General features: G+C 39.8%; 1 protein-coding gene across 1 annotated transcript in view; it reads left to right on the top strand.

Moving 5' to 3' along the window:
- The window catches only part of LOC310931075 (voltage-dependent calcium channel subunit alpha-2/delta-1), a gene marked incomplete at both ends in the record, with an annotated part of 144,429 nt that overhangs the window by 80,381 nt on the left and 46,916 nt on the right, over positions 1-17,132 (top strand). The window contains 9 exons of the mRNA XM_083894161.1: positions 968-1,099; positions 2,609-2,678; positions 3,859-3,909; positions 4,073-4,172; positions 12,621-12,779; positions 14,190-14,294; positions 16,118-16,196; positions 16,458-16,507; positions 16,900-16,989. Coding sequence (XP_083750287.1) covers positions 968-1,099; positions 2,609-2,678; positions 3,859-3,909; positions 4,073-4,172; positions 12,621-12,779; positions 14,190-14,294; positions 16,118-16,196; positions 16,458-16,507; positions 16,900-16,989 — 836 coding nt within the window. The remainder of the gene's footprint in view (positions 1-967; positions 1,100-2,608; positions 2,679-3,858; positions 3,910-4,072; positions 4,173-12,620; positions 12,780-14,189; positions 14,295-16,117; positions 16,197-16,457; positions 16,508-16,899; positions 16,990-17,132) is intronic.

The following is a 17,132-nucleotide window of genomic DNA, read 5'->3' as shown; positions in this document are numbered from 1 at the left end:
TGATTTTTGACAGACCTTTTTGACCTTTAAATTTGAGCAGCAGGTCAGTGCAGTAGTAAGACAAAGCTTTTTCCACCTGAGAACCTTCGCTAAGACCAAAACCTACCTGCCCCAGAGGGATCTAGAGAGAGTCATCCATGCTTTCATAACACCACAACTGGACTACTGCAACGCTCTCTACACCGGCATCGCTCAATCTCAACTCTGCCGCCTGCAGTTAGTCCAAAATTCAGCCGCCCGACTCCTCACCTGTACAAAGAAGCGTGATCACATCACTCCGGTCCTCGCATCGCTCCACTGGCTCCCCATCCGCTACCGCATTGATTTCAAACTTCTTCTTCCCCCACTTATCTGTCTGATATTCTCCACCTCCACATCCCATCCAGAGCACTTCGGTCAGCTGACCAACTGTTGTTGGAAGTGCCCAGGTCCAGGCTTAAATCCAGGGGGGACCGAGCCTTCGCAGTAGCAGCCCCCAGACTCTGGAACTGCCTCCCCCTACACATCCGTGCAGCACAGTCCCTAAATATTTTTAAATCCCAGCTAAAGACCCACCTTATTTCACTTGCCTACAATTAATGTTTCCTCTTTAAGTACAATCCAATAGTGTCCCCTAGTTACCTTTTAATGTTATCTTTTCAGTGTATTATTTTAATTCAGTCATTGTATTTTAACCCTTTTCTACCCTTATTTTCTTTTACTTGCATTAGGCCATTTCCAATTTGTATTTGCACATAAGCACTTAAGCACTTTAGGTGAAGCGCTTTGGTTGCGGCTCAGCGGCTTGTAAATAATTATAAATAAATTTGACTTGACTTGACTTGACTAAAACCGTGACCCCAAAACCGTGATATGAACCGAACCGTGGATTGTGTGAACCATTTCATCCCTAGAACATATTTCTATTCTACTTTTTGTCTTTTCTTTCTTTCTTTCCTTTTTTTACCATTTCAATATGGCTTCCCAGCCACGATTGTCCTGAATGAGCTGAACTGGACTGAGGCTCTACAGGATGTGTTTAGAAAGAACAGAGAAGAGGACCCAACCCTTCTCTGGCAGGTGTTTGGCAGTGCTACTGGCCTGGCTCGCTACTACCCAGGTAGGGCAAAAAAAACAAAACTTATTTATTTACTTACATCTTGTCAAATTTGATGTGTTCACTGAGATAAAAGACAAGCTCCACTCACTATACATATGATACTGTACAGGTCTGGTCTGTTCTGATACTGATACAAATATGCAAAGTCGCACTTTAAGCAAGAAAACACGTGTTAACTGTATGTCAGCTGAAACAACACATAATCTATTTAACAGTTGCTTCTAGTCCTTCTGTGGTGTTTTGATCCATGCTGGAGTGAACACAGCTGACTTAAACAAAGAGTTATTCACATATTTGGCCTTGAGTAATCAATAATTCTGGACTGAACAATGGACAATGAACTTCAACTTCAATTTCATATAAGGTTTATATATATATATATGGTGTGGAGACCTGCAAAAGTGCAACTTCAAGAAAGTATGATACTTAAATAAAATAACTGGAAGAATTATGTATAAAAAATATGTAAGATTCTAAGAAATATTCAATAACCTGTTCCATATGCAGTGTATCAATGGTCCACTGTGATGAATACTACAGCTTGTACATTGGTTGACAGTTGTTTTTTTTATTCATGCATTAATAATACAATATTAATGCATGAATAAAACATATTGCTTAACTATTAAAACCAATGTAGTTTTTTCATTTTATTTTTTATTGTTCTTATGTTGGGTTAAAATACAGTATAAATTGAATCTTTGATCCCATGCCTGATCTTTTAATAAAATTGCAGTTGTGAGTTGTTGTTGCTGTGGCAGACTGACAGAGGAGCACATGGACATTGGACACATTGTCTTTTTTCAGACATCACTGGCCAAACAAGCTCAAAAGATAATCAATGCTGTTAAGTTTACACAGATTTTATATGTGCTGTCACACTATAGATTGTGTTATTTTCTCCTTAACCACATGAGTCTAATGCTGTGCTCTATTGTCAGCATTCTCTCTGCCAAGCTATTTCTATTCATGAGATTCCTTTCATCAATGACTATATAGCTTTATGGGGAAGGTTTATGTCTAATATTCATGAACTTTCATTGGCCCTGAATTTATTCCTCTTTGTTCCTCTCTCGCGCTCTCTTTTTACTATTAGCATCTATGATAAGAAGTCCACCACCACAGACTGGTGTGTTTTCATTGTGCCCTTCACTGAAATCAACACAGATTAATCAGATTAACTTTATATCTAATTTTACTTCTGTTAATCTTGACATGTTTGCGGATAAACAAAGTGTTGAAATTTAAAGAGCATAGGGAAAATGCACAGTAGGTCCCTTTTAAAAAGCTAACTGTCGATATGGCAACAAAAATGTGAGAATTCTACCAAATTCTACACAATTCTTATCTACACAATTTGTTTGGCTTTGCTAATTATGATTCTGCATATTGTCAGACACTTATTAATAAACACCTCAGTCAGATCACTCTGAATATAAATAATAATGATTAATTCCTTTTAAATTATTCAGACATTTTTTTCATTGCATGTTTAATCTCTTCCCATAGCTTCTCCCTGGATGGATGCACGCAAGACCCCCAGTAAAATTGACCTGTATGATGTTCGCAGGAGGCCATGGTAAGATCACTAGCTCTAATACGGATATATCTGTATAGGAATATCCTATACGGTGCAATGTGTAAGAATTAATGACATCTAATGGTGAAACTTCACACGATTTCTCTGTTCACTTATTGCTGTGCAACAACGGTGGCCTTGGCAGATCAGAAATTACTTTTTTTTTTTCTTCTTTGTTTGCATAATAATAATTTTCTTCAAAGTGCACATGCACATGGCTGCTTATTGTGAAGTAATTATACATGTATACAAACACACAGTACGTATGGGTAGTATAATCAATTTCTGCTAATGAACCTTCCTACACATTAGGCACTGCCCCTTTAAGAATGAGGGCCATGTCAATAAATCTATATTAAATATTATTGTTCCATCTTCTTCTAGTTGAATTACCTTAAGTAAATATAATTATACAATAGTATTGTTTACTTATTTATAAGTAGAGGCCAAGTTGCAACAATTTATATTAAATAACAATGTATATAATTTAAAAGTGTCAATACCTATAGTATGGTTGGATATCATTTTTTCCTCATAATATTTACATAGGTCAAAAAAGTACTGATATTTTTTCATTTGTTTTTAAGATATTGCCCATACACAGTCAGTACAGTATGTTTTGTTTTTCATATTATATGTATTAGGATGTCATGTAATCTGCCATTAAGCTCAGCAGTGAATACTTTGGTGAGCGATTCTGAAGAAGCCTCAAGCAAAACATTGTCGTTGTGTGGTGTCTGTTATTTCTGATACTCTTAATACAGAGCTTGGAGGTTTGAGGGCCTTCAATATTTCTGCAAAACTTCCAAAGCCAACACAAGATAATTACAATAATGTAACACTGCAGCATTAAATAAAACACAAACTTGTGGCCATAACTGAGAAGCCTTATGTACATACATTTTGTCACCATTTCATCAAATTAAACCTCATGAATTTATTTGTTTAGCACTTTTCATCCAGAGTCACACACATCAATACATATAACAAAAACAAATTATTGATGATAAATTATTGTTAAGATATTATAATATCTTTTCATTATTATTATTTTTTAGAAAATAGATAGACAGAGAAACACTGGTGTACATTATCGGCCTACATACAAATGATCGGGCTCATTCTCAGTCCAGTGTGTTTTCTATCTTTCTTTTTTCATTCATTAATCATTTCCATGAAGGTACATCCAAGGAGCTGCCTCCCCCAAAGATATGCTCATCCTCGTTGACGCGTGAGTTCCTTTACGATGTCATTGATCCCTAACCCTCCTCACAACAGCCATGATTAAAGTGCATGTCCGTCTAGATTTATATCATCATGTAAAGTATTTCCCATGACACACACATCTCTAATTAAGTATAAAATCACTACTTTTTTTACTGTTTTCCATGCAGGAGCGGGAGCGTATCCGGCTTGACTCTCAAGTTGATCAGGACGTCTGTTAGCGAGATGTTGGAGACTCTGTCTGATGATGACTATGTCAATGTAGTTTATGTGAGTATTAATAAAAACATCCCACGTGCAAAGCACTGGCTGTGCTGAGAAATGAAAAAAAAAGAACAGGAAATGGTGACAGACAGATTTAAATTGTGCATCCAACTGGGCTTGTGCATTTATACTGTATGTGGGGGCATGTGTATGCATACAATTAGGGCACACACAGATAAACATATACACACAAACACATAAACATAAAAGTGCCCTCACTCGAGAGAGAGAGAGAGAGACAGAGACATGCATGGCATGTAATGAAATATGGATTTCTCTCAGGTCTGGCCACCCTGAAACAGACCTCTAATGAAATACCCACTGCTCTATTTGGTGTACAAGATTAAAACACAACACCTCACCTCTTAACCTGTGAGCATGTGTGTGTGTTGCTCCTGAAGGAATTAGAGCAGCACCTCTGACTTGAGCGACTCATTAATCACCCTCTTGATCTTTCCATCACTTTACACTTTCATCACACAATTGCACAATTCCTCTCTGTGTGTCACCATGTATACACCCCCGATCATCTCTTTGTGCCCATAAATGATCTTCATACACACTATGCCTCTCTTCCTCTATGATCAACACCTCAACTTGCCACTTTTCACTGCTCTCATTTTCCTTCCTTTCATTTTGACTTTTCTCACCCACTGATCACTTCTGTTGGCCCCGTCCACCTTTCCTTTATCTGATCATCCGACTGTATTCCAGGCCTTGGGATTACAGAAAGAGCTCAGGGAAACACCAGATAGAGAGCACGTGTGATGCATCGATGAGTAGTATCTGTGCCTGTATTTACGGAGCTGCTGCTGTCTTTCTTATTGAGCAGAAACAGCCGTTCAGGCACTGCTTCCCATCCCCCGTAGACTCTTTATCCTTGTCATTTAGGTCATCATTTATTCTGTTTTACGATAGATTTGTGGTAATGCAAAGATTTGCAATTATCGAAATCTGTTTGTGAGCTCAGTGTGAGTGTCTGCCTGTGTATGTGTGGGAGTTTAACCCCATTGACGCCGGGAAAGCATTGCCGCATTTCTACCACTGATGCCGGGAAAGCGGATACGCACATTTTGGGGGGGTATAAGGGTTCCTCGCGACATTGTTTTGAAATTTCTTCGAGCAAACATGGAGGACTTTGACAGCGAAGAGATTTCTGATGGCAGTGATTTTGTGGAGTTTCTCGGCCTTGCTGATAACTTTCAACACGCTGAACCAATTGACCAGGATTTATGGTTAAGATATAATTATGTTTGAAGATGACGAGGTCTGCGATAACGACGATGAGTTTGAAGGTTTTGAAAGTGACGAAAGATGGAGAATTACCACCGAAATCGACGGAGTGTTTTCAACCACACACCAGGGGTGAAAATGGATTTACCTGCTGCAGATGCCACACCATCACATGTGAAGCAGACTGTTACAGTCATTACACACTGTTCTTGTTCTTCACACTCCATCAGGACCAAATCTAGGCACTGACACAAGTTGATATTACTTTATTTTCTTACTGTTTTTTTAATTGAAAATATTTATTCTTTTTATTAAATAGTGATTGTTGTGATTATTTATTGCATTTAAATGTGCCTGGAACTGGAAGGGTTAGGGTTAGGGTAACCTGCCTGTGAGATTTTGGTGACGTGTGCGCACTGTGCCACCTGCGCTTCTCCGTGCACCGAGAGTAGACAAGGTTAGAGCTGGACCCGTTAAGGTAAAGCGGGGTTCCCCGTTCCTCCGGTCTTAACCGGGGAACATAGGTACAACCCCTCCTTGAACCACAAACTGCAGACCAAGGTAAGCCCATACCAGTACAAACACGCATTTCTCCTATGGATATCTATATTTAATTTATTCAGATATACCAAATAAGAAATGAATGTGCGTCATCTGTGAACGCCTAGTTGAACATGCTCTGGAAAAGCGTAATTTCCTGATTTACAAATATAATATAACTATAAATAATCGCAGCCATGTGTGCGCACCGCTGGGCCAGTTAAGACCTGCCTTTCAAACGTGCTAAATATAGACGCAGAAATAAACACCGCAATCAGTTTCAGGTTTGATAAATCACTTTGCGCGTGATAAAATACATTTTCTCCTCCCATCACACGCAAAATAGCGTGGAAACGCCCCATATTGCATATGCATTAAGGCAAGAACGCTAAATGGGTTGCGAGTGCTATTTTGCCCGTTTGAGGGACGCACTCCTCGTTGCGCCCTGTTAGTAGATCAGCATCAACGCTAATCTGCGATGCGCAGAGTTTTAGTAAATCAGTCCCTAAGTGTATGACAGCTTTAAAGAAAATGGTTTGGGTTTTGTTGACTTAGAATTGCTCTCTATATACTTTTATGTATAAAGCATGTACTTTTAGGCTTTATATATACCTTTAGGCAAGAGTCTTGCATTACAGAGGCCACTAATTTGCAGTAACTTTCTACAGCAGTGAGCAATAGGACTGACAGTTTTCCCAAAAGCTTATCTGATTGAATGTTATGTGACATGCTATTGGAACCACAGCGCCATTTGCTTGACCATGTTGTATTTACTTGCAGTAATTACTTGCAGACTGTTTGATACACCTGTAGGCTGAACATTGGGAATTCTAAAAGGTTTTCAATAGCAAATTATCTGGATTATGTATGCAGAGTGACGAAAAACGGTGTCATTGTGTTAAGCCCGCCTCTAGGGCGCCAAGGAAACATTTGTGTTTGGTTCTCTTTTTCCAGAGATTCGGTAGCCAAATCAGAGTGAAATTAAATCGCTGGCAGATTCGGCTGTTTTATCCCAGGTCAAGTTTTTAAGGCTTGAGTTTGAATTTTTCCCTTCGGTTCGAATGGATGTATGGATTTCTGATAAAAATACAGGCAGCATTACTGTGTGGAAGAGTCTTCCATTTGTTCCACCCTGTAGTCTCAGTCTGCAAATGTCACAACGTACTAGGGCTCAAGATTAATCGATTATTAATTGAGTGTTAAAATAATCGTTAATGACTTTGATTAATGATTAATGGGTTTGGGTATTTTTTTTTAATAATTAAAACAAGTTATCTGATCTTTCCGCTTCTTAAATGTGAAAATGTTCTGGATCCTTTTCTCCATAAAACTGAATAATTTTGGTTTGTGAACAAGAACAAGAACAGCGTGTAATGTCGGTGATTGAGCTTACCGCACTGTGGCATCTGCAGGTAAATCCACTTTCACCCCTGGTGCGCGGTTGTAAACACTCCGTCGATTACGGTGGTATTTATCCTCATTATCGACGACCTTGCGGTCTTCAAACATAATTATGTCTTAACATAAATCCCGGTCAATTTGTTCAGCGCGTTCGAAGTCCTCAGCGATGACGTCATCGAAGACGAGAAACTTCTCAAAATCACTGCCTTCAGAAATCTCTCCGCTGTCAAAGTCCTCCATGTTTGCTCGAAGAAATTTCAAAACAATGTCGCGAGGAACCCTTATACCCTAGGAAAATTGATGTGTCCGCTTTACCGCCGTGGTAGAATAAAACGCGCAGCTGCTCTCCCGGCGTCAATGGTAGAAATGCGGCAATGGGGGACTAAGCTACTCTGGACGCTGATTTGGGAGTATAATATATTTTTACGATACCACGTAACCATCCATATCCTCACTGTCATAAAAAGTAATTGCTGACGCCCCTTCACCTTTGGAATCACCAGAGACACCATATGTCATTATCACGATAATGCAAAATACTGACTACAAAATCAGATCTAGTGAGAGAACGAGTACCATCTAGTCTAGTGGACTGAAATGTGAGTAGAATGTGAAAAGTTTGTTTATGTTAATGTTAATTATGTCTCATAATCTATATAATATCGCCACGCAATATTTCACAGTATCGGCAACCCAATCCTTCCCTCCCTTTCCTTCCCCTCTCCTGGTCATGTGCAGCATAATGAAATACACATGAATGCATAGAGAACAGACTGTTTATCCCAAAGATACTGATAAGTGCAACAGCAAGAACTCCAGTTTGGCCTTCCCTTTTGCATGCTTCTGTGTTTCTCAATTCTCGCCATTGGAGTAATGTTTTCTCATATGCTGCCCCTGGTTTCCTCTTCCTCACTTCCTCCGACAATGGTTCAAATGCCATTTCTGCCTTGATCTGGTGGTAACTGGCGAGGAGGTGTGTGTGTAATGCTGTAAAGCAATTTGTGTTTCTCGCGAGACCCGAGACTTTGATTCTGAGGACTTTGGTTTTCCACTGATAAACAGTCGGAGGAGTGGAGACAGCCCCCTGTCACATGGTTAAAAAAGCTGCATAGTTCTGCTTGTTGTGTTGCTACCTGACACTAAATCATTAATCCCTGATATTACCCATAAATCCCTGTTCATTAACAGTGTCCTATAGGGACTATTTTGGCATTTAGTCATGGGAGATGCTCACAAACTTCCCCAACAGCTGTGGTTGGTCAGCTGAATTCTGATGGCATGTTCCTTTTCGCTTTTTCTTTCCCTCCCTGTCCTCATCCTCTGTTTTTTCTCCGAATGTGTTCTGTCTCCCACTTCACTGAGCTGCTGTCACTTTTATTCCGCCTTTTCAGCTGTGTCAGTCCAGTTGGTGATCAGGGCTGCCACGATTAGTCGACTAGTCATGATTACGTCGACTATTAAAATCGTCGACAACTAATTTAGTAGTCGTTTTTTTTTTTCTTTAACTTAGTTTTCTCTCTCAAAACTGCTGCGACACCTTCCACTGCCACGTCTGCCTTAGTGTTGTGTCGGTCATGAATGATTCGTTCGAAAGAAAGAGCGGGTAGGGAGTGACTAGTAAGAAGAACTGTGTCTGCTGTGCTGCTGTGATTTGTTCGCGCTGTCAGTCAGTCATGATTCGCGAACGAACTGACACACAGAACTGGAGAACTGTGGCTGAGGACATGAATCCCGTTCGCTCTGTCACTCACTCAATGACCCGCGGTGCGAACGTCCTGCACTCACGGAGGACATGAGTCATGTAGCAAGGCACTGGGCTCCTGGTAAGCACTGAACGATTCGGTGAACGAATCTTTTGAACGAATCATTTTAATGAACGGATTCTAGTGATACAGTACACTCAAATGAACTGGCGATCCCGTCACTAGTCTGCCTTTCTGTCCGCCTCTCTGTCCTTGACACACATGCGCAGTAGTGGTAATCTGGGTCAGCCGTGATGTCACGGGAAGTTATACCAGACGGGGCTCGCTGGTGTCATGGCGACCCGGCGGCAACAGAGCTAAAAAATGTGGGAGCATTTTAAGAAAAAGGAAAAAAGTGTGCAATGCAATATCTCCAAGACAGAACTTGCCTTTCATGGCAGCAGAAGTGCGAGGCACGAGCACCTGAAAATGATGCACGTTGTGACTGCCAACGACGATGAAGAGGGACAGTCATTTTGGCAAGCTAACGGGCTAGTAAGCTGCTAACATTAGCGTAAACAGAGCGCTAACTTACTACTTTCTCATATTGGTAGCTGTAAACGTTAACATTAGCGATTTGATTCATTAGCCTTAGCACACATATTACATGTGTTTTCTGTAACGTTTTAACAGTGCCTTATCCGTTTACTCAGCTGTTCGCACGTTATGTTTGTTGCAACATATTTCATTAAAGGTTGAATTCATTTTTAGGTAGCATATACCTTAAACACTTCAACCTGAAAGCTAATGATTGTAATATAAGAGCAGCTGCATGCAGGTGCGATAAACTGTATGTTACACATTAAATTTACATATGATCCGATTAGAAAAAAATTGTCGATGATTAGTCGAAAATAATCGTTTGTGGCAGCCCTATTGGTGATCCAAGGCACCTGAAAAAGAGGAGCAGAAAGTCCAGTGGGATTAGGGCTTGGAGATTAGCCTTCCTTTCTCGTGTCATCGCTAATCCATTCCTGCAATAGTTGCACCATCACAGACACAAATACAAGAGCTGTTGCTATAGGATCACAAGGTAACAGTGGAGGAGTAGTAAATTGTGCATATAAAAAATTGTCCTTTACATTGAAACAAGTGTCAGATAAGTCCACACGATGATTTAGCTCAGCTCCACACCACTCTCTTTCTCCTAACGTCGTGGTGACGGATACGCACTGCAATTTCCCGCCCGATCAGTAGGGGTCACTACGCAAGGTTGTTGTGCTTTTGGCTACAGTGAGCAATGGCTTCCGAGAGAGAAAGACTGTTGTTGTTGAAACAGTGGCCGTTTCTCACTTTTCTGTGTCATGAAACGCAGTTTTAAGATAATTTAAGGCCAGAAATTGGCCATTTAGAGTCTAAACATGTGCTGTGTGTATTAAGATAGAAGCTCGGTGCGCACTGTGAGCCGGCACAGAGCAGAGTTAGCTCGGCCTGTCCTGAGGACCAATCGCATCTCTTGCCATCTCCGTTGTCCCTTGACGGAGTGACGGACACTTAAAAAATATTTTGTGCAGTCGGAGGCGACGCAGAGGCTCTCTGACAGGCTCTGCGTCGACACAGAGGGCTCTGCGTAACCTACGCAGGAGTATAAATTGGGCTATATCCTGGGTCTTTGGTTCTTTGTCTCTGAGATCCTATTTTCCCCAGTTTCCAGATGTATTTTTTATTTTTTATTACGTATTTATTCCTGATGTGTATAGCTTCATTTTGGCTTCTTGTCCTGTTTTGTCTTTTAATTGTCTGCCCCAGCCCAAATCTATTTCACCTGATTTTCAGATGTTCACGTTTCTGCTCCATTTTTTTTTTTTTTTCTTTTTTTTTTTTTTTTACCTGTTTAGTGTTTTACCTTTTTTAACTTTTTGTTAGTTTGATTTATTGAAGACTCCATGGATCCTTCAATTTTTACACCAAGGTCCTTTCTGTGTTGTTTGCATGTTCTCCTGGGCTTTCTCCGGGTACTCCGGATTCCGTTGGAGTATAAAGCGATAATTAATTAATGGGTTAAAGTTAGGGTTAGGTTAGGGTAAGGGTCCTCACCTGCCTCTACACTGCTACTGTATGCAAACACTCCCTCAGTCAGGTCTGATAATATTGCTTGACAGCGCACAGAGGAAGAACGCAGCAAAACAAATAATATATAATAAAATAAACATAATGCTACATCATTTCTGGTCATGAAGACCAAACAGAGGCAGAATAATCCATCCATCCATCATCTACTGCTTTATCATCTACTGGAGGGTCCCGGGGGTGCTGTGCTTATCTCAGCTGATGTAGGGTGATAGGCGGGATACTCCCTAGAGACAAACAACCATTCACTCTCACATTCACATCTACGGGCATTTTAGAGGGACCAATTCACCTAATCCCCAAATCTGCATGTTTTTGGACTGTGGGACGAAGCCGGAGAACCCGGAGAAAACCCAGGCACACACGGGGAGAACATGCAAGCTCCATGCAGAAAGGTTCTTGTTCCAACCGGGAAACAAACCATGTCTTCTTGCTGCAAAGGCAAGAAAGCTAACCACTGTGCCAACCGTGTGTACCGATGCAGAATAATAACAGGAACAACACACAACAACAAGAAACACAACAAAAAACGTTTATTTATTTATTTAGCAAACACAGACATCTCAATTTCCTACTTGTAAATGCACTGTTCACACTCTCCCACCTCTTTATTTGTCCTCTTCCTCACATATGTGCTCCTCAGCCTCTCAACATCTCTGTCTCACCTTCCTCCTTTTATTCCCCTTCTAATAGATTAGGTGTTAAAAGATGCCTTCTGTTGCACACGGGCAATTATATGAACTTCCATTACATCTCTGTTTGTGTCTGTGTCACATTGATTCAGTCGTCAATCGTCAATCTTAAAGGGAACTTCACAAATGCGCCCATGCACACATGGCCTCCCTGCCTGTCTCTGCAGATCAGTGTTCTCAGCTACCCCACATAGACACATTGATTAGGTGAGATCAATGAGGTGCTGTATTGTTTTAGAAGAGTTGTGCTCTGCAATAGATGTGCTAGTTTACCACTCTGTTGTTTTGTGCCCTTCATATGTTTATTTTATTGTTTTCCGGTATACCATTGGTTCTATTATTTGTATTTACTGCATTTTGTGCTTCGTTCAGGCTAAAATGACACTTCCAGTTCAGATATTTATAAAGGGAAAATGTTGTCTTGGTATTGAAGGAGGTAGGCTCTTACTTAATGCTGACTGGAGTGTGTTTGTGTGTGCTTTTGGGGGGAATGAGAAGGTCTCACCTTCAGAAAGAAAAAAGAAAAAAACATGGGTTTGCTGCCTAACCTTGTTCTTATTTAGCCAAATCTTGTTTCCATGGGTACCGAATCGTTAAGCAATGAGGATGTGAAGCAATTAGTGGAGTTTGATGAATGTGTCTGTTTACCAGTGCCTAATAGCAGCCAAGGCCAGGTGGGAGTGTGTGTCTGTTTGTGCCTCGCATTTATATAATTTGTTATATGTATATTTATATGAGTAATATGTAGGTTAAAACTCAGCCTTCTCTGCTGTCAGTTCAACACCAGGGTGAAGAAGACGGGGTGTTTCGATCACCTGGTTCAAGCCAACGTGAGGAACAAGAAGCTGCTGAAGGACGCTGTGCAGAACATCACGGCGAAGGGAATAACAAACTACACAAAAGGCTTTGAGTTTGCGTTTGAGCAGCTCTCTGTGGTAAGTTTTCCTGTCTTTCTTTTGCTTTAAAGAAACAAAGACTTTCATGTCAATGAGAGCACTGTGGTGTTTTAAATACATGTCACTCTTGTTGACTCCATATATCAGATATCAGCAGCAACACAACATTGTCTTTTACTGCTATCTGGTGGTAAAATGTGTTACTGCAACTCAACCTTCTACAAAATGACATGTGATGTGATTACAATGTGTTAGATTTGAATGAAATTACAGAGACACATCGTCGTTTGAGGTTTTATAACAGTGCTCATATTTTAATAGATTAACTCTAATTTGTCACTGTATATGTGTACTTATTACACATATTGTGCAGGTATCAATAAACATTAACTAGGTGTCACTAAGTGTGAAAGCAGGTGGATCAAGACGTTTCACTGGATTCCAATTCAAAATTCAAGATGTTCATTTGCCCTTTTTGCATGAACAGACAGTCAGGGCACATATAGGAGTTCTGCTGCAAAACCTTCAGTCAATAATTTGAAGGGCAGAGAAAGACAGAGAAATACAAAAATAAGCAAGGATATACAACACAATACAAAATACAAGATATATATATAAAGCACTCGAGATTTATAGAAATCCTACTTGCAATCGCAGAGGAAATATACACGACTTGTGTAAGACGTGTTCATGTTCTATTTGAGATTTCCTGCACATTTCATCATCTGTTGTGACTCCAAGAAACTGGTTTTCCTGAACTCCATCTGTGACCCGTATCTGCACAATAACCAATTGACGTGTATTTTGCTTTAGTTAAATATAATGAAAAAATATTTCTATCAAACCACCTTTTTTATTTTGCACATTTCTGAGGGAATCATCTTTAATAATTCCTTGAGGTTCCTGCGAACAATACTTATTTTAATATGTTTGATACTGTGCAAATATAATTTACATAAAGGGGTAATTATTCAAGCTTTGTGAGAAATTGGCTATTAAATAATGTAATTACATTTAAATTAATCTTAGCTTTGACTGAACAACACGTAAAAAGACAAAAAAAATGTTTCAGCAAATTACCATGGGGCATAGATCAATGCCATGTAAGCACTACGGGTTAATAATAAAAGATTATATATGAACATAACTTCAACATGTTATACATTATTATAGAGAAAAAACAACCGTTCCTGAGTAGATGCAGCCAGCAGCAGCCATCTGCCGTTACCAGACAGGAACATTGATGATGACAATGATGATGGTTATGATGATGATGGTTATGATGATGATGATGATGGTTATGATAACCCAAAAAGCAGACAAAAAAAGGCTTAGTGGTAGTCTGACAGTGTCTCTTAGCTACATGGGTGAAAACTTTAAAAAAGCTTTAAAAAAAAAACCTGGTGCATGTTTTTGACTAGACGAATGTCTTTTCTTTTCTTTGACTAGACTAATGTGAGTCGAGCCAACTGCAACAAGATCATCATGCTGTTTACTGATGGAGGAGAGGAAAGAGCTCAGGCCATACTTGAGAAATACAATGCAGACAAAAAGGTATTTAGATCAAACACACACACACACACACACATGCATATCACGTTGTGTATTGTTTGCTTTTATCTATGTGGATGTGATCCCAATGTAGTTTTTTTAGACACTGAAACGTCCGTCTGCACATCCTCTTTGCCTAAAAGTTTGGGGACAAAGCAGACGAGCCTTTCTGCAGATTGTGCAAAACAAACACAGGCAAAACTTGCCGACACACAAACGCACTTTATCACGCGGCATTCTCACTAAGGACACTCAAAGACATAATGCATTCCCCAGCAGTGACGTGCGGGGAGCTCTAGGCTAGGCAGGCAGTCACAGACCCAAGAAGTACACACACTAAATTAGTATTTCATACGTTGCAGACAGTGCACCATGCAATCTGAGAATATCAAGATTGTAGTATTGTACTATAACAGAAACTTAAACTGTGTGTGTGCGCTGCGTGTTAAAGAGAGGGAGTGCACTTGCTCATTTGAAGATGAAGTCCATGAAGTCCATGTGCCGTTCCTTCTTCACAAAGTTGTCAATGACAGAGTTCTAAAAGTCTCCTGACTTGGCCTTCAGTTTACAGAGTCTACAGAGTTTACATTTGCTCTGTCAGTTTTCTTATTCCACTCCTTTTGAAAAGTACGTATCATTTTCTCTCCCTTCCTTTGGAGAAGGTCCGGTAGCTCAGGCGTGGGTCTACCGATAATAAAAGCTTCTGTTTTTCATCAAATGCCAGCCTTAAGAAATGTTTAAGCCTCTCTTGTAGAGCCATCATTACACCTCCCGCTAAATTGCTGGATGTAAAACAGCGAGAGGGCGTGACGGTGTGTTGACAATTCACGAAAGCAATGCGAACGTTAATGCAGCACAAACTTAGTACAGTTACGTCAATAGGCAGCGTAGCGATGTGCTTTTAGACGTACATTTTAACTATACGGGAAACTGACTGCACATGCGCAAACAGTCTCATACACGGCGATGAGACAGAAAGTCAGAGGAGGTCTGTGCCTTTGCTCTGTAATAGAACGCAATGGCGAACATCTTGTGCAGCCGCTGCCTGACCAGAAAACAACACTGTTGAGTCGCTTTTATTAGACTATGAAAATCACCTAATGCGGACACATTCAAAGTTATCTGGAATTAAAAAATACAACATTTTAAAAAATAATCAAACATGAACTCAACCTCAAATTTTCCCTGACAGCCTGGCACAGCCTGGCACTGCCTACCCTGCCTACTGTGACCGCACGTCACTGTTCCCCAGCCCCTTTCACTAACCTTAATCATCACAACTCAATGCATAACACTTAACATAACACATCTCCAGGTTCTCCGGCTTCTTCCCGCACTCCAAAAACATGCAAAATGGGGATTAAATAAATTGGACAGAGACAAAGTTTGTCTCTGTGGCCCTGCTGAACTGTCCATATACAGTTCCATATTCCCTGCCTGTCGCCCTGTCAGCTGAGATTGGCAACTCATGTGCAGGATTGATCAGTGGAAAATGGATGGATGAATATTGTGTCTTACTAACAACAATGTTACATATGGTATCAGACATCCACATAACTAATAACATTATATTACAGACAAACTTGTCATCAAATAACTAACTTTAAATGAAGATGAATGATGAGAGAACAACATCCTCTTAGGGTGTGTTTTGGTGTTTTTACTATTGTTAGAGTTTATACAGCAGTTGGCACCATTACGTTGTGTTATTGTCTTCCACTGTTTCCTTTTCACACCTCAGCTAAGTGCCCAAACTATTTTGTCTTAATTATATATATATATATATATATATATATATATATATATATATATTCTTTTTGCTCCAGGTGAGGATCTTCACCTTTTCAGTCGGACAACACAACTATGATAAAGGACCCATTCAGTGGATGGCCTGTTCCAACAAAGGTACAGCACGGCTCATAATCACAATGGCAAAAAATGTTTGTGAGTTGTTTTATGTCTCTGTCACTGACAGAGAATTGGATTAAGCTTATTGTGATTACATTACATTATACACCTTGTTTATACATATATAATAATAAACCACCTGATACTATGCAACTAAATTTGAATCCTGCTTAATTTGCTTTCATCCCTCATTTGCTTCACAGATGGTATAACTGACACATTGCTTTCTAAAAGCCTTGACTCTGATACTGATTGCAGGTTACTTCTATGAGATTCCTTCCATCGGAGCTATCAGAATAAACACACAGGTGATTTTAATGCATGATTATTGTTTTTAATCTGTCCTTTATTTAAAACTGGTTGTCTCAAAGGTGAGCATCTATTTTTTTTTTAGAGAAGCCCGAGCACAAAACAAAAGAGAAAAAGATCAAAGCCTTGCAAAGTCAGACACATTGTATGTTGTCTGATAGATAGATAGATAGATAGATAGATAGATAGATAGATAGATAGATAGATAGATAGATAGATAGATAGATAGATAGATAGATAGATAGATAGATAGATAGATAGATAGATAGATAGATAGATAGAGTTAGTTATCCTATCATATTGTTTTATTTTCAGATTTATGAAGTATTTTAAATTATTTCTTCATAGTAAAGACATGGATAATAACATGGGTGTGTTTGGTCAATTTCAGGAGTACCTGGATGTCCTGGGGAGACCCATGGTTCTGGCAGACAAGCAGGCCAAGCAAGTCCAGTGGACTAATGTGTACCTTGATGCCCTGGTAAGCCATTGTGTGTGATTGATAAGTAAATGGCTTGAGGTAGATGTAGAGGTGAGAGAATTTGTAAAAACACTTATTTCAAACATTACCCCTCAGGACAATACATTCACACCGTTAATCTCCTGCAGTGGCAGTGACTAGCC

This window comes from Microchirus variegatus (assembly GCF_963457635.1).
Source record: "Microchirus variegatus genome assembly, chromosome: 8".
Taxonomy (NCBI): Eukaryota; Metazoa; Chordata; class Actinopteri; order Pleuronectiformes; family Soleidae; genus Microchirus; species Microchirus variegatus.
Note: the sequence above shows the minus strand (reverse complement) of the source record. Positions and strands in the feature narration are given on the sequence as shown.